At 44.5% G+C, this 17,985-nt stretch overlaps 1 protein-coding gene across 4 annotated transcripts in view; it reads left to right on the forward strand.

The window, feature by feature from the left end:
• The window catches only part of ZZEF1 (zinc finger ZZ-type and EF-hand domain containing 1), a 142,441-nt gene that overhangs the window by 48,464 nt on the left and 75,992 nt on the right, over positions 1-17,985 (forward strand). For 3 of the 4 annotated variants that reach the window (XM_033185045.1, XM_033185047.1, XM_033185048.1), the window contains exons 12-19: positions 4,673-4,784; positions 5,812-6,027; positions 7,441-7,541; positions 8,303-8,472; positions 9,089-9,222; positions 12,680-12,750; positions 13,695-13,809; positions 17,107-17,266. In XM_033185045.1, the coding sequence (XP_033040936.1) occupies positions 4,673-4,784; positions 5,812-6,027; positions 7,441-7,541; positions 8,303-8,472; positions 9,089-9,222; positions 12,680-12,750; positions 13,695-13,809; positions 17,107-17,266 (1,079 nt within the window). The remainder of the gene's footprint in view (positions 1-4,672; positions 4,785-5,811; positions 6,028-7,440; positions 7,542-8,302; positions 8,473-9,088; positions 9,223-12,679; positions 12,751-13,694; positions 13,810-17,106; positions 17,267-17,985) is intronic. The other variant, XM_033185046.1, reaches the window with a different exon arrangement.

Below are 17,985 nucleotides of genomic sequence, written 5' to 3' on the forward strand. Positions count from 1 at the left end.
GCCCAGAGGTGAAGCATGGCACATTGAAGGAACGGGCAGGTCCCGCCTTGCTGAGGGATAGTTGGAGGGAGGGTGGTGAGAGATGCAGCTGGAGAGCTGGGAAGGGGCAGGGCATTCAGGGCTTTGTCTCTGTTTCTATAGCCTGAAAGCATTGTGTGAGGGGGCATGTCAGCGGAATGTGTTGAGGCATTTCCAGAAAAGCGAGGGGCTCAACTGCGTGTTGTAGAAGCACTGCTCAGGATCGTGTTGTGTGTAGTGAGGACTGGAAGAGCAAGTCTGGAGGCAGCTGGGCTGGGAGGAGGTTGTCACTTATTACCTGGAAAGCCAGAGATGTGGGTGACCCCTGCTAGAGCAATGGAGAGATGTGGACTGAGAGACCACTTAGAAGGGAGAAGTGACAGGACCTGGTGATTGACTGAACGCAGAGCAGGAGAGGGAAAAAAGCTTAGTCAGCAGTGAATCCTGGCTTTTGGCTTGAGCAGGTGGGGAAATTGGTAGTGCCTTTCTTACCCTGGGGAAAAACAGGTCTGTGGGGAAGGTGATGAGCTCAGATTTTGTTCTGTTGAATCTGAAGTTCTGAGAAACCTTTGAGGTATTCGGTAGCCAATTGGATAAACAGGTCAGGAGCCCGGAAGAGGAGTTTGTGCTGAAGGTACAGATATGAGAGGCATTTAAACAATAACTTAAAATGTAGAAATAGGCCAAGTGCGGTGGCTTATGCATGTAATGCCAGCATTTTGGTAGGCCAAGGTAGGTGGATTTTGAGCCCAGGGGATTGAGACCAGCCTGGGCAACATAGTGAGATCACGTCTCTAAAAAAAACATAAAAATTAGCTGGGCATGGTATCGCGTGCCTGTAGTCCCAGTTACTTGTAAGGCTGAGGCGGGAGGATCCCTTGAGCCCTGGAGGTTGAGGCTGCAGTGAGCTATCTTCACGCCACTGCACTCCTGCCTGGGTGACAGTGAGATCCTGCCTTAAAAATAAATAGATAGACAGATAGATAGATAGATAGATAGATAGAAGAAATGGAAGAGATCATTCTGCAAGAGTGTGTGAACTGAGAAGAGAAGAGAACTTAGGTCAACAAGAGACACACCAGGCTTTAAGGGGCAACAAGGAAAACTCAGCCAGACAAGCAGCAGGAAAGCCAGGGCCTCATGAAGAAAAGCTGTGTCCTCATGAAGCCAAGGGAAAATAATGTTTGAGGGAATGGGCGGTGGTGTCAGATGTTAACCCAGAAGTCAGAAGATAAAGTCTAAAAGTGGACCTGTTGGATGTAGCCACTCGTGCCCCCTTGGAGAAGGTTACCTCCCTTGTTGCTATTAGTAAGCTAAAACAAGAAAACAACAACAACAACAAAACTCAAGGAGCTGAAACCCTGAACTTGCTTACATTATTTCATGGATAATGGATTGCTGGTGTTAATAGAAGTCTTTAAATACCGTCCATTGCAGTGCCACTTGAGCTTCAGTGTGCATACACATCAGCCAGGGAATTAGTGAAAATGCACATTCTGAGTTAGGGGCTCTGGCTGGGGTCTGAGACTTAGATTTCTAACAGTCTCCCAGGGGATTCTGATGCTACCTGTCCCTGGACCATACTTGAAATCGTAAGAATCTAGAATGAGTCACTCTTCTTGCTGCAATTCCTTTAGCAGCATTCCTGACAAAGGCTCGATCAACCTGTCTACCATGCTGTTGATGGAAAACTCACCACGTATCAGGCACTTCAGGAACCAGAAGCTGTTCAGTTGAAATCCACATTTGTAATGTCTCTTCCGTGGCCTTCATTTCAGCCCTCTAATGGATTTGAACAAATGTCCTTCACTCCTGAAATCTCCCTTCCATTACATGTGGATGCCTTTGTAAACACTGCTTTTCTTTTTAAATAATAGCTAGAGATGACACTGGGTTTTAAGCAGCCATGTCCTACTCTTGGGACAAAGTAAAATAGGTCATTTCCCCTAAACCTGCTGTTAAACAAGGTCTACTATGTGCCAGGCCTGATGCTAGGTGCTAAAGATACTGTAATGAGGAAATTTGCATAGTTCTTACACAGGATGATTTTTTTTAACCTAAATACAGGCCTATTCGCCTCTCTCTCAATGATTTTAGCTCCTGATTCCAGGCTGAATGACTCTTAAATCCTCATTTTGTTGGCCTACATATTCACCAGTCCGTCTCCAGTACGCAAATCAAAATGTTAATGTGCATGCATTTTCTTTTTGCCTTTTTTTTGGTCGTATCCCCTTGGTTAGGCGTTGGTCAGTCAGCATGCTCCAGGGTCAGCAGTTGGTGCTGTGCATACGTAAGAGGACTGGTATTCAACTCTCTTCCATCTTGCCTACTGTGTAATGCAGTGTAGGGAACAAGACTCTGTTCTCTGACACCCTGTCAGCTTTCTGCATCTCGAAGATTTCCTTGACAACTTGCAAAGAGTAGATTAAAAAATCTTCAAGCTTATGATATTGATGAAACTCATTAATATGGTTTTGGGTTAAGAGAATACCATTTCCCATTAGGGTTAACTGTATCGTGAAAGGTTTATGCCAAGAAAGACTTACGTTAAGAAGGGACATTTTGCCGGGCACGGTGGCTCATGCCTGTAATCCTAGCACTTTGGAAGGCCGAGGCGGGTGGATCATTTGAGGTCAGGACTTGAGGTCAGAAACCAGCCTGGCCAAGATGGTGAAACCGCATCTCTACTAAAAATACAAAAAAATTAGCTGGGTGTGGTGGCAGGCGCCTGTAATCCCAGCTACTTGGGAAGCTGAGGCAGGAGAATCTTTTGAACCTGGGAGGTGGAGGTTGCAGTGAGCCAAGATTGTGCCACTGCACTCCAGCCTGGGTGACAGAGCGAGACTCCATCTCAAAAAGAAAAAAAAAAAAGAAGGGACATTTTTTCTCTCTGTTACAGAACTTACTCTGGATTGTCTTCTTGCCATAATTCCCTCTTTTTGGTAGTTTTACCCATATAGAATACTGATGTGTCACCAGCTTGGTGGCTATATCACAGACTGAATAGTGGAAAGTTTTAGGAATGTTACTTGAAAAAAACTGTTCTTTTTCTCCTTCTTATTTATTTATATATTATTTTTTTTTTTTTTTGGAAGCAGAGTTTCGCTCTTGTTATCCAGGCTGGAGTGCTATGGTGCGATCTTGGCTCACTGCAACCTCCGCCTCCTGGGTTCAAGTGATTCCCCTACTTCAGCCTCCCGAGTGGCTGGGATTACAGGCGTGTGCCACCACGCCTGGCTAATTTTGTATTTTTAGTAGAGATGGGGTTTCTTCATGTTGGTCAGGCTGGTCTCGAATTCCTGACTTCAGGTGATCTGCCTGCCTAGGCCTCCCAAAGTACTGGGATTACAGGTGTGAGCCACCGTGCCCGGCCTTATTCGTATATTTTTTTGAGATGGAGACTTGCTCTGTCACCCAGGCTGGAGTGCAATGGCATGATCTCAGCTCACTGAAACCTCCGCCTCCCGGGTTCAAGTGATTCCCCTGCCTTAGCCTCCCGAGTAGCTGAGATTACAGGTGTGTATCACCACGCCTAGCTGATTTTTTGTGTTTTTAGTAGAGACGAGGTTCACTGTGTTTACCAGACTGGTCTCTAACTCCTGACCTCAAGTGATCCACTGGCCTCAACTTCCTAAAGTGCTTACAGGTGTGAGCCATCGTGCCTGGCACTTCTTAGTTATTTAATTCCTGAAAAAGGAATAGCATTTAAGCATTCAGCTTTTAAAAAGAAGTGGCATATAGTTGTATCTCTTTAGCCTTAAGGCTAGAATGTTTTTCTGAAAGGACTTCTTAAGAAACAGAAAAGAGGCTGGGCGTGGTGGCTCAAGCCTGTAATCCCAGCACTTTGGGAGGCCGAGACGGGCGGATCACGAGGTCAGGAGTTCGAGACCATCCTGGCTAACACGGTGAAACCCCATCTCTACTAAAACATACAAAAAAAAGCTAGCCGGGCGAGGTGGCTGGCGCCTGTACTCCCAGCTACTTGGGAGGCTGAGGCAGGAGAATGGCGTAAACCCGGGAGGCGGAGCTTGCAGTGAGCTGAGATCTAGCCACTGCACTCCAGCCTGGGCGACAGCCAGACTCCCTCTCAAAAAAAAAAAAAAGAAACAGACAAGAATACTGAGGCCTACGAAGGCTGGGGTTTTTCTATTTTTTATCTCCAAGATCTGAAAGCGTTCAAACTTTTACCCATCAGCTATTGCAAGTGGCCCAAACCCCAGGCTGGTCATAAACATCTTAGCCAGACCTAGGGAAAGAAAACCAAGCCTGCCTCTTTTCTGGCACCTTCCAGAAGCACATGCCAGCTGTTGCATCGTGCCTTATTCCTGAGTGTCTCATTCAAGAGGCCCGACTTCCTGTCGCATTCTTCAGAAGAGCCAGTTATTTAGAGAAGCAGACTTTCTCCTTAGTTCCCAGATTATATTTGGGACTGATGTAGTTCCCAGTTCATAGAGAAGGAGACTGAGCAATGGAAAGGCAATACTACCAACTGTCTCATGTGTTCACAGGGTACCAGGTACCATACTCAGCTCTCGGTTGTTCACTGACAGGCTACAGATACAAGTTACATGCCACTTAGATGATACCTTATTTGTTAGACCCTTGAGAAATTTCAGAATAAGAAAATGTTTTGTGAATACTCTTGTCTTTACAGGATTGGTTGCTCATCTGATGACCTTGGAGAGGATGATCCTATTGGCTGGTTTGAACTGGAAGAAGAATGGGATGAAGCAGATGTCAAGCTGCAACAGTGCAGAGTTGCCAAAGTAAGCATTTGTGAGTTGTTTGCCCACTCCCCTGCTTTTATTCCGTGTTTTTTGAGCGGTGATTGTGTTATCAGCCCTGTGCCAATGCTGGAACCCCAGAGGCGAATCTACCTTCAGGGAGTTCATACTCTGTTGGAGAGACAGATGTGTAAGACAGTGCGCCACGAGCTATGATAAAGGGAGAAACAGAGGGCTCTTGGCACCCAGGGGAAAAATATTTAACTCGAAAGCTTCTCAGGAAAGGTGGTGTGATGCCAGATGTCAGAGACTGATTAAGTTGTCATCTTCAGCCAGGCTACAACGTGTGGAGGAGGGCATCTTGGGCTGAGAGAATAGTGAGAACACAGACATCAACTCAAGAGAGATGTGTTGCTGTAGAAAGGACCAGTCATTATTTGGCTACTTAATTTTTTCTAAACCTTGGATGTAAATCTCAGGCTTGAATAAGAGAATTAGGAACTCTCTTAAGGGCACGTAATAGTAGGTACTTGGTAAATATTTATGCAGTTGAGCAGTGTGTTCTGAAAGGCCCTTAACAACGAGCTCTCACTGTAAGAAGCAGGTAGTTTGCATGAAAGTTGGGTTTGGAAAATGGCCGTAGATTTGAGTAGACAGGACTGTTTTCCTGGGTTTCTAGCAGAGGGGTTGCATGCATCATTTGGGGGCCTTGAGGTGGAGGGCATTGATTGTCATCGTCATATATCTGATTTCTGTTTCAAAATGACTGCCACAGAGCAAACGTACTTTTATTCATCCTCTCTTCCTGTTTTTGCCTCTAAGAGGGAGTAATGATGCAATTTTCCTTACTGTAATCTACCCAAACGTGACTTTATTCAACATTTGTATTGTCTTTTTTTTTCTGCGTACTGTAAATGCTGGACTTAGATTTTGTGTCCTTAGTGCTGAGCGTAGTGTTTCCTAATAAATTAGAAAAATCGCAGGAAGACCTTCCCGGAAAGGCCTTTTTCCCTCTTCATCAGTATTCAGGGATTCTGAGTTCTTTTGAAATCTCTCTTGTCCTGTCCAGTATCTGATGGTGAAGTTCCTCTGCACCCGTCAGGAGTCAGCAGAGCGCTTGGGAGTACAAGGCTTGAGCATCAGTGGGTACCTCCGGCCTGCAAGAGCAGAAGCAGAACAGAGCGTCACCTGTGCGCACTGCAGAAAGGACACAGAGGAGAGTGTGTGTGGGGCCACGCTGCTCCTCAGGACCCTTCAGTTTACCCAGCAGCTCGCCCATGACCTGGTAGGGCTTCCTCAGTGTTAGACTGCATTCCTTTAGGAAAAGTGGATGACAGTATTCAGAGAAATGAACACCAACTGATAAAACCTGGCCCTGCGGAAGCCAATAGGACAGACATTGTACTGCTGCAGGGACGTTAAAAGCTGAGGAAAGTGAGCTGTTGGCACTCATGGCATACACAAGTCAGTGAAGTGGCCTGTGGCCATCAGTGTGGCTTCTCCTGGAGTAGACCTACAGACACATCTTCAAGAGCCCTGGCAGTGGCTGCCATGGGGAAACAAACAGAACAAGTTCATGGGATTTGCATCTTCTTTAAGTCCTAGAAAAATTATAACTGAAGTCTAGGTGAATTCTCATTATTTACTGAAAATACGAAAATAATGGCAGGATTTCGAATCAAAAATGATTTTTTGATTCCTGACTTTTTTTGATACGACTCTTACAGTCAGTAATATAACACAGTGACAACTCACTCAAAGGAAGATTCTTTTTTTTTTTTTTTTTTTTTTTTGAGGCGGAGTCTCGCTCTGTCGCCCGGGCTGGAGTGCAGTGGCCGGATCTCAGCTCACTGCAAGCTCCGCCTCCCGGGTTCCCACCATTCTCCTGCCTCAGCCTCCCGAGTAGCTGGGACTACAGGCGCCGCCACCTCGCCCGGCTAGTTTTTTGTATTTTTAGTAGAGATGGGGTTTCACCGTGTTAATCAGGATGGTCTGGATCTCCTGACCTCGTGATCCGCCCGTCTCGGCCTCCCAAAGTGCTGGGATGACAGGCTTGAGCCACCGCGCCCGGCCTCAAAGGAAGATTCTTAAAGCCATCACCATAGCCTCAGGAGTTCAGTGGGGGGCCTCGCATGTGTAGTGTACAGCAGTGTCCGCTCTTGATCCCCATTCTGCTTCAGGGCACATTCGGAGGCTGGTGACTCAGTTCATATACGGTTTGTTTGGTCTTTGTTATTCAGACCTCCTATCACAGTAGAAAAGAGCAAATGAGAAGGAGATGCCTGGAAATAACAGACATGCTTACCGAAGGGTTGATAGCTTTCAGCCCGCACATGGGGAGGGCATCAGTATATTGTTGTACAGTCCTGGACAGTAATCATCCAGGAAAGATTGGCTTATGTGCTGGGTTAGGAAGTCAGAAGTGTTCATGGATACATGTGTGTGTGTGAGGGGGTGGTTGTGTATATATATACACTTACATACATATGTACATATAACACACACATATATTTTAGAAAGTTTCAAACCAAAAATAGTTGTTGGCAAACCTTTTCATAGTAAAGAGTAAGCATCAGCAATATGAAAGTCTCACTCATGTAGAGCCACCTCATCCCTTTACAACGAGAAGTAAATGAGGCATTACAGTATTTCTCTAAATGCATTTTTCAATTTTATTTATTCTGATCTTTATTTTTAGGTGCAGCAGAAGGAAAGTGGCTTAAAATACAAATCTTTTCTGGACTTCGCGGGTCTTGATTTGCAGATCTTCTGGAATTTTTACAGTAAATTAAAGCAAAAGTAGGTCAGAATTTGTTATAAGGTAATAATCACATAAACTGAGAACACTGAGTTTTACTATTCTAAGTGGATGATTTTTTTTTACTTCCTGCCAGTGTTTATGGTTCGATTTAAAAGATATGGTTATTATTGAAAATAACACCTCAGATTTCTATAAAATATTTAGGCAATAGTAAGCAGGTCAAGTATTACAGCACTGTCCTCATTTTACAGATGAAAAAGTAGGATCAGAAATGAACTTCCTGGCCGGGCTCGGTAGCTCACGCCTGTAATCCCAGCACTTTGGGAGGCCGAGGTGGGTGGATCACAAGGTCAGGAGTTCGAGACCAGCCCGGCCAATATGCTGAAACCCCATCTCTACTAAAAATACAAAAATTAGCCGGGCGTGGTGGTGGGCACCTGTAGTCCCAGCTACTTGGGAGGCCGAGGCAGAAGAATCACTTGAACCTGGGAGGCTGAGTTATGGTGAGCTGAGATCGCCACTGCACGATCTCAGCCTGGGAGACAGAGCGAGACTCGGTCTCAAAAAAAAAAGAAAAAAAAGAAATGAGCTTCCTTCCCCACAGTGGGCAGAGTCAGATGGGATCTGCTTCCAGATGTCTAGTACAGTGTTCTTTCTGGTCCACCCTTCTTCCTCTCAGTTGGCATTATTTTCACCGAGCCTGATGCCCAGAGGAAAGTCCTTTGTGTACAGCTGTATGGCTTTGGAGAGTAAATGCAACTTGCCCTTTTGCTCTCTGGTGTTTTTTGTCTCTCCGTAGCCCGAGGGAAGAATGCATCGCTGCCCAAACCCTGCTTCTGCAGCTCCTCCAGAGCTGCTTCTCCGTACTGCAGGGAGATGTACTGGCTGCTTCTGAGGAGGAGAAGCCTCCCATCCAGAGCCCTAAAGGAGTAGAGGCTGCCAAGGAGCTCTACACACACTTGTGTGATGGTAGGGATTTGGGTTTTTTCTTTAATGCATCCCTGTGTGGGTAGCCTGGAGGGCCTCTTGCTGTAGAGAAGAGGGGTGTCCTATGACGATGCGAGCCAGAAAGGGATTGCTACTGTGGGAGTCCCCAGAAAGGGATGGCTGCTGTGGGAAATGAGTGTTTCCTGTGATCCTGAGTTACTAGTTTGAGTTTAGGATTTATTCCTTCCTCAACGGACTTCTCTTCCTCCTGGTTTCAGATGTATAGCTGTGTTGTGTTGAGAGTCATTACTGTCGTACTATTGAGCCTTAACTTCAACTAAGTCACTGAGATGAGACTGATAGATTGAGGGGGAGTGAAGCACACGGCCATCTGAAGTTGCACTTACGGCTTTGCCAAGTTGTGTCTTAAAAGGACAGGGAAGTAATGACGTAAAAACTGATACATACGGTCTTCATTTTAGTTAAATGTACGCAAATAAAAAGCAATTTTTTATACCACCTGGCCTGTACAGAAATACTTCTTCACTCTGGTATTCAGTACAAAATGGAGAGTAGTGACTTTATAGGCTAGTTATAGCAGATGTATAAGTGAATAGATGGAATATATGAAAGCTGATGCCATTGTTCATTTTATCAGTGGTAGACAGGGTGGATGGAGACTCTGTGCCCATGGAGATACTAAAACAAGAAGTCAGGAATACCCTTCTCAATGGGGCTGCCATCTTCTTTCCTAATCGACAGACCCGACGGAACCATCTCTTCACCATGATGGTAATTATTACTAAAAGTCTGGATTCAATTTCTGAAGTCTGTGAGGATGAAATTTGCTAGGCTTTGTTATCTCTGAATATATTGTCTGTTGCAATGTCCCAGATGTTTATTAATATTCTATGCAGAGCTTTGTGTGGGACAGATATCTAAGGACATGGCACTCTACTCAGAGTGGGGTGACACATATTCCCAATCTGTGTTTCATGATCTGATGTCTCACAAAGTGACAGTGTAGTCTCCTTCATCTTTGTGACTTGCCTACGACCATTCTTTCTTTTCAACATTTTAACTTTGTATTATAGGCAAAATTCAAAACAAATACCAAAGCCAACCAAATAGCATAGTGAATACCCTGTCCCCCAAATGTACCTGTCACCTAGCTTCAACAGTCATAAACTCTTGCTAATCTATTGTTTTATCTACAGTTTTATCTTGTTTTATCTCACCCCTGCTTTCCTCCTTTCCCCACTGGCCATTATTACTTCAAAGTAACTTCCTGACATTTTATTCATAAATACTTCAGTATATATCTGTGAAACTAGTACCACCAAGTTTTTTTGTGTGTTTGTTTTTTAGATAGGTTCTTATTCTGTTGCTCAGGCTGGAGTGTGGTGGTGCAATCGCAGCTTACTGTGTTCCCTACCTCTCGGACTCAAGCAGTCCTCCCACCTCAGCCTCCCAAGTAGCTGGGACTACCGGTGCATGCCACAACGCCTGGCTAATTTTTGTATTTTTTGTAGAGATAGGTTTTGCCATATTGCCCAGGCTGGTCTTTGAAGCCCAAGGCTCAAGCGATCCACCCACCTCTGCCTCCCAAAGTGCTGAGATTACAGGCGGAGCCACTCGCCTGGCTGGTATCACCAAGTATTATTCCTCCAGTGGTTCTTGTCACTCTCCTAGACCACTTCTTCGTGTTCCTCAGACATTGGTACTCGAAGTGAAAAATGCCTTTAGTATCTATAAGCACTGTGTTACCAAATGGAATATCCTATACAAAGATCCAGGGTTTTAATTCTGTAGGAAGTATTTCTATATGAAAATAAGTATGATACATGAAAAAAATGTAAAACAAAACAAACATTTTTCTCTCTAGGCCATATCAAAAACACCTAGGTAGGGGAACTTCAGAGGTTCCTATGTTACAATGATGGTAAAATGTAGGGAAATATAAGTATACCAAGGGGATAAAATAGAGAAATGTGTACGAGAAAGCAAAATTACAGGAACCCCAATGAAATATTAATTTACCAGTCCAACAACATATAAACAAAATTGTGGCCAAGTTGGATTTATGCTGGAAATACAGTGATGGTTCAGCAGTAGAAAATCTGTAAATGAAATCAGAGAGGGAAAAAAAAAACATATCACTAAATGCAGAAAATTTTTTTTTTTTTTTTGAAACAGAGTCTCGCTCTGTTGCCCGGGCTGGAGTGCAGTGGGGCGATCTCAGCTCACTGCAAGCTCCGCCCTCCAAGTTCAAGCAATTCTCCTGCCTCAGCCTCCCAAGTAGCTGGGATTACAGGCGCCTGCCACCGCGCCCAGCTAATTTTTCATATTTTTAGTAGAGATGGGGTTTCACCATCTTGGCCAGACTGGTCTTGAACTCCTGACCTTGTGATCCACCCGCCTCGGCCTCCCAAAGTGCTGGGATTACAGGCATGAGCCACCGTGCCCGGCCCAAACATTTTTTAATAAGATTAAATTCTGATGATTAAAATAGTGAAACAATATGGTTTCATTAACAAACTCAAAATAGAAGGAAACTCCTTTAATCTGGTAGAGGGCATGTATCCAAAACGTACAATAAGCAATGTATTTGATGGTGGATCACTGGAAGCATTCTTTTCAAAATGCGGAATAAGACAAGGATGCTCACTCTCATTGCTTCTCTTTGAGGGCCTAGCTAGTGCTATAGGACAAGGGAAAGAAGTGTTAATAGAAAGAATAAAATATTTATTTGTTTTGATACGATTATAGATTACTTTTTGTCTGTATAGTCAAGCAACTAATATGATTATTTAAAAGAATTTTACAAAGGAAACTAGATACAGCATTTTAAAAAGGCATTTCTAATGCAGCAACCAATGAGCAAACATGAGAAAAGTGGTCTGTGGGATGCACAAAGGCATATAGAAATAAGGGACGGAAGCCGGGCGTGGTGGCACACGCCTGTAGTCCTAGCTGCTCGGGAGGTTGAAGCAGGAGAATCACTTGAACCCAGGAGGCGGAGGTTGTGGTGAGCCGAGATCGCACCACTGCACTTCAGCCTGGGCAAAAGAGCGAGATTCCGTCTCAAAAAAAAAAAAAAGCAAAGGAAGAAGGGAGCGAACAAAAGAAGCATAAAATGTGGTCCCTGGTGGCAAAGGGCTGCAGTCTAACTGGGGACACCTGCCGCAAGGAAAAACTGATTCCATATGCAAGAGGGGAATCATGTTGAGGCTAACTGATTGAGGAAGGTTTCAGAGAAGAGGGAGTATATTTGTTTGTGTAATTCCAGCTATACATAAAATTTGCATATCAGCTTGAGGAATCACTTCTCACTTTGTGAGTTGCATAACCTTTGACAACATCACCTGACCTGACCCACTGGACTGTGGGTGGGTCTCTATCCTGCTTGTTTGGTGCAAGAGTTTTCCAGGTAGCTGAGCAAATGAGTAATTTCCTAGCATGTATCCTACGCAGAAAATAGAAACAGGACATACGACTTTTTGAATGACATTAGTGTCTTCTCATGCTGAGAAATTAAATAACACTGCCAACCTTTTATATAGTGCTAAGCGATTCTCTTTCCATCAGGCGCTTCCTCAATATCTTCTGATACCATACCCTTAAGAGATGTGATTGCTCTTGGGATGGCATGTCCAATGGCAAAAAGTATCTATCAGCCAGGCGCGGTGGCTCACGCCTGTAATCCCAGCACTTTGGGAGGCAGAGGTGGGTGGATCACCTGAGGTCAGGAGTTCGAGACCAGCCTGGCCCACATAGTGAAACCCCATCTGTACCGAAAATACAAAAATTAGCCAGGCAGGCGTGGTAGTGGGCTCCTGTAATCCTAGATGCTTGGGAGGCCAAGGCAGAAGAATTGCTTGAACCCGGAAGGCAGAAGTTGCAGTGAGCTGAGATCATGCCACTGCACTCCAGCCCAGGCAACAAGAGCAAAATTCTGTCTCAAAAAAAAAAAAAGGTACATCTTTTTGAGGTCGTTTCCCTAAGCAGGAAACTTGAACCTCCTGTTGACTTTGGCAGTGAACCAAGTGCACCTACCACCTTGTGTTGAGATGGTTGGTTCTCTCCATCTTAGCACTTGAGCAGGTTTTAGTGGGGTGCTGTGAGGTAGTCTGCTGGCCTGGCGTTCCTCATACTTGGGAGCAGTGGGGCGGTGATGTTTCATTGCTACTCTAGGTCTCTGGAATGTCATGGACTAGATTTTCTGAATGTACACTTTCTGGTTTTCTAGAAGAACGTCACCGAGCAGGAGCACAAGCAGTCCCTGCAGCTCACTTTCCGTTCACTGTGCACATATTTTAGGTAAGTTGGTTGTTCTTTTTAATTGTCAGATAACTCAAATCTTTGCAAAGTTGTTTTCTTGAGCTCGCCCTTTCATGTACCTTCGGAGTAGTACTTCCTTCTACCCAGTTAGAAAGCCGAGTTTCTGTGGGTAACCCAAATAGTGGTAAAATAATGATCTTGTTGACAGCCCAATCCAGTTCCCATCCATTTTAAGACAATTTCAAATTGAGCCCATTGAGGGTATTTTTGAACACTTTAGTTTCCAAATGATGTTTAACAACAAAAACTGAAGCCAAAGGAACGTAGGGTCCTGTATTCGTGTCTACGTTAAAACCAGCTACAGAAGCCCAGAGTGATAGTTTGCAGAAGGAAGTGTGCTGGGAGGGGAGGGCTTCGAGATTTTTGCCTGTTGCAGCTACCAGAGAAGCTAAATGGGCCCGTAGGCTTCATTAACTAGAGGTATCGACTCTTGAAGGAGGAAGGGAACTAGTATCCTGAGCGACTGCCTGCAAGTCAGACTATATCTGGTATGGATGCCAGACTTAGAGGACTGTCTGTTTAAAATGTGCTCGGAATCAAGTGGCAAGGATGCTGAAAGGGCCTGGGGCTGTCCTGTGAAAACGTTTGAAGACACAAGGAACGTTTAGCCAGGACTTTCAAGCTAGCAGTCGTGAGATGAGCTGTATTTCATATTGGTGGCCAAGGTGATTTATTCATCAGCCTTCTGCCTCAGGATCTCTTCCAGGACTGGAGGGTTTGTGAGTCTGTGCTAATGGAAGCACGTGTGGACGGACAGCGGCACAGCCCCAGCTGGGTCCACAGCCTGTATTCCCGACCCAAACTCCTCCCGTCCCATGGAACTGACACTGAAACCTTTCTGCGCTCTGTTTTGGAAACTTTTAAGACAGTATAAAAATCTTTCTCCTGAAGCCAGGTGTCAGGACTAATTTGTATCCTTTCAGTGACAAGGATCCAGGCGGCCTCCTGCTTTTACCTGAGAAAAACGACCTGGCCAAGATGAACATCAGTGAAGTCCTGGCGGTCATGGACACTCTCCTGTCTGTTGCTGCTCGAGAGGTATCCGATGGCTGTCTCGCTGTTTTCTTTGTCTCATGCTTGTGGGGGCATGTGATGTGGCAGTCTGTTGTGTCCCCCTTTGCCTCTTTGTAGTATGAATGTACATTGTTGTGGTTTTTTCTGTTGGTGGTGTTGTTTTGAGATAGGGTCTTGCTCTCTCACCCAGGCTGGGGTGCCGTGGCACAATCACAGCTCACTGCAGCTTCCACTTCCCAGGCCAAGCGATCCTCCCACCTCAGTCTCCCAAGTAGCTGGGACCACAGGCACACGCCACCATGCCCAGCTAATTGTTAAATTATTTGTAGAGACGAGGTCTCTCTATGTTGCCCAGGCTGGTCTTGGACTCCTGGGATCAAGAAATCCTCCCACTTCGGCCTCCCAAAGTGCTGAGATTACAGGTGTCAGCCACTGTGCCTGGCATGAATGTACTTTGTTACTTGACCCTTACAAATGATCACAAAGGTTTCCCAGCCAGCCCTTGCAAACGAGTGAGGCGTGTTAGGGTTCTTGGTAGTCAGCAAACAATAAAAACACAGAAGTGCTTGATAATACTCACTGTGGAAAAAGAGGAATGGATTTGTATCAAGTCCCCTTGTAGTGGTTGTCAGTGAGCCCAACACATAGTTATGTGTTAGTGGTGTGAATTTTCAGGAAGACTACTTGGACTTTAAAAAAGAAATTCAGGGCCAGTCACAGTGTCTCACGCCTGTAATCCCAGCACTTTGGGAGGCCAAGGTGGGCCGATCACCTGAAGTTGGGAGTTTGAGACCAGCCTGACCAACATGGAGAAATACAAAAATACAAGATTAGCTGGGCTAATTTAATTAATTACAAATTAGTTCCCTTTCTACTGAAAATATAAAATTAGCTGGGTGTGGTGGCTCATGCCTGTAATCCCAGCTACTCGGGAGGCTTAGGCAGGAGAACTGCTTGAACCCAGTGGGTGGAGGTTGTGGTGAGCCTAGATCACACCATTGCACTCCAGCCTGGGCAACAAGAGCGAAACTCTGTCTCCAAAAAAAAAAAGAGATTCAGATTTCTTAGCAATTTCGTGGACTAATCAAATCTGAAAGTATATTATCTTTTTTCTGTGCTAATGATTTTTTTAATTTGGTTTTTTTTTTTTAAATATAAGGGATTTTCTTTCTTAAAATGTAGTTTATACTCCAGATGGATCAGTCACTTGGGATATTTGACAGAAAAAAGATTTCTAGATCCCACACTAAACTACTGATTCAAAATCTCTAGGGATAGGGCATAAGAACCTGCATTTTTCTAAGCACACCGAGAGATTCTAAAGTGATAGCACCCCCATACTAGGAGACCAAGAACTACCTCGTTGGGCTAAATGTGGGAACCAGAGAGGTGGAGGAGATTTTGTGGCACACCAGCCCAAACCACATCCTTGAGGTGTCTTAATGATGTGGACTTCAAGGTGGCTTTTCTTTTGTGGCTGGTAACTTGTATCTTTTGACTGAACTTAGTGTCTTTAAATCTCTCACATTTTTGCGGGTGCCTTACTGTTTTGAGTTGCTGTTAGAGCCATGATTTCATTCATTCCCAGCTGCCTGGCGTGCTGGGCCATCAGCAGGTATCCCCCCAATTCACTGATGGGGACCTCAGAGCGCTTGTAGGTTATCATGTGCCAAGGTTGCTCTTCCACTGACCACGGTTTAGATCTAGTATTAATGTAGATCTAGGGTAACATTGACTTCATAAGCCTCAACTTTGTTTTTAATCAAAAACTGCTCTGCTTTTTGCAGTCACATTAATTTTCTGTTACTTCTGCTTTCTGGCTTATTTCCAGACTCTTCTGCCCATCTCTGAGTCTTCCTTAAAAAACTCACTTCAGTCTACAGCTCATCAGTATGTGTTCTCGGCCCCAGTTAGCCATGGCTCATTCTAATCTCCGTCCTTATTTCTGCATTTCCCATACCTTCCCTTTCTTCTGGAGCTCGTCCAATTCTACCTGTTTCTCAGATCCCTGAAGCCTGAACTAAGTTCTCCCCCTCAGTAGTCTTTCTTCTGTAGTTACATCATCAGTGCCGTTGGGCAGAAAACTTCAGTGTTCTCCCCTGGCTCTCATAGGCGTCGATTCTGCCCCGCGTGTGAGGAGTGGGTAGGTGCTAGAGTCAGGACTGAAACCGGGGCTGTTTGACTCAGAGCCTTGTCCTCTTTCCACTAGGTAAGAGAGGCCAGATTTATTTTAAGATGTATGTGGAGAAATGAGATAGCACGTGCCCAAGAGAATTTCGCGTAATTGTATACCATCTGGAGATCAGATGTGTGCCTTTTCTTCTCTTTCACTTACCTGTGGTACAAAAGAAGTTACAGATATCATTGAACCTCCTTGCTAGAGATGCACTATTAATGTGTTTCCCTGAATTATCTCTCAGTAAAAGACATTTATAGTTATACTAAAGAGTTAAGGTTCAATTAGGAAAAAAAATTAAAGGTCATCAGAAATGTACCTAGTCTGAAATTTTTCTCATGAATCTGTCAAATTCAACAAATAACCACTGAATGCCTGCTGTGTGCTAGGCCCTGTGCTAGGAACAGGGGATACAGTGATGTAAAAAAAGCACAGTTGTGGAGGAGCAAATATATAATCAGGTAGTTGTAACAATGCAGCAAGGGTCTTTTTTAAGGACTAGACATTCCCAGTATCTCTGAGTCCATTTCCCTCCACCCACATACCTTTTCATGGCTCACTCGCTTCCTCCCTTGCCAGACATGACCATCATCCTGAAGTTTGTGTTCACTGTTTCCTTGTTCTTCTTTCTACTTATTCCTACACAGCGCATCTGTATCGCCTGGGTTTTACCTGTAATGGAATCATATAGTGTACAGTCTTCCGTGTCTGGAGGTCAGATAACCCTTCAAAGAAACTTTTGAGAACAAAGGTGATGGTTAGAGAGCCATAGAGGCAGGAATAATTATTTTTTTAAGGTGGGAGCGGTTTAACTGAAGGCTTGAGGGAAGGAGCCAGAGAAAGGAGATTTTAAGATGTAAGAGAAAGAAGAGATACCCAGTGGGGTAAGGTTCCTGAGGTGGCAGAAGGAGATGTCATGTGGAATAAAAAACCTTTGTAAAGGTTCCGAAAAGCTGGAGGGAAAGAGGGGAGTTTTCGTAAAACCATCTTTCTTGGTCACTGCTGGGTTGAAAGCTGTGTCGTGACTGTTTTCATAGCTATAGTTTGTTTTTGCTGGTGACAGCTGCTGCTTTAGAGGATGCCCTTGGCTGTGCTCTGTGAATGGCTTTGTCATGAACGCTTTCTGTTTGTCTCCTCCCTTGTAGTGCGAGCTGTTAATGCTCAGTGAGGCCCCAGGGGAGGTTGGCTCTGTGCTCTTCTCCCTGTTCTGGTCCGTCCAAGGCAGCCTGCTATCCTGGTGCTACCTGCAGCTGAAGAGCTCGGACTCTGGAGCCAAAGATCTTGCCGTGGACCTTATTGAAAAATGTGAGTTGAAATATGAAATCCATGAAAACAGATGGCGTTTGGGTTTTGACTCTGAGTATGTTCTCTTCTTTAGTAACTCATGCATTGAATGTGCATATGGTTTTCTTCATTACAATTCAGATTCTTGGACTGGTTTGGTCTAATTAAAATAAAATTCAGCAGTGTGTCTTTTTGTCCAGAGTTTCCTCTCTGAGCGTGGTATGCCTAAGTATTTTTATTGTAGAATTAGGTCATTTCACAGCCTAAACACTGGTTTTGCAATCATTTAGCACTCTTACGTGACGTCTCATTCTTCGGGAGAGTCTATCCCTGTTTTAATCAGTCATCTAAAAATGAAAGTCTTGAATTTTAAAAATCTAAGGTGTATGAGCATTGCTGTGACCTTTGCTGATTGCTGAGAATAATTAGATTCATGTTCTGTAAACTCACAGAAAGTTACATGAAACCCAACAGGTGCTGACAAATTATACATGGAAAATTTAGTACCATCAAACTTGGTCCCAGCAGCTGTGACGAGAACACGTATATTGGGCCCTGCCACCTAGAGCTTGGCCTGTTAGATTGGTCCACTTAATGCATGGGCTCATTGTAAACAGAAGGAAAAGGCGGGGCTGACAGCTGGGTTAGTCAGGCATGTGATTTCACTTCTACGAGTGCTCCTCCACTTCATCAAAAGACCAAAAAAAATCCCTTTAAAAGTAGTCTTTTACTGAAATTCA

The sequence above is a fragment of the Trachypithecus francoisi genome, unplaced genomic scaffold (assembly GCF_009764315.1).
Source record: "Trachypithecus francoisi isolate TF-2019V2 unplaced genomic scaffold, Tfra_2.0 Lachesis_group20, whole genome shotgun sequence".
Taxonomy (NCBI): domain Eukaryota; kingdom Metazoa; phylum Chordata; class Mammalia; order Primates; family Cercopithecidae; genus Trachypithecus; species Trachypithecus francoisi.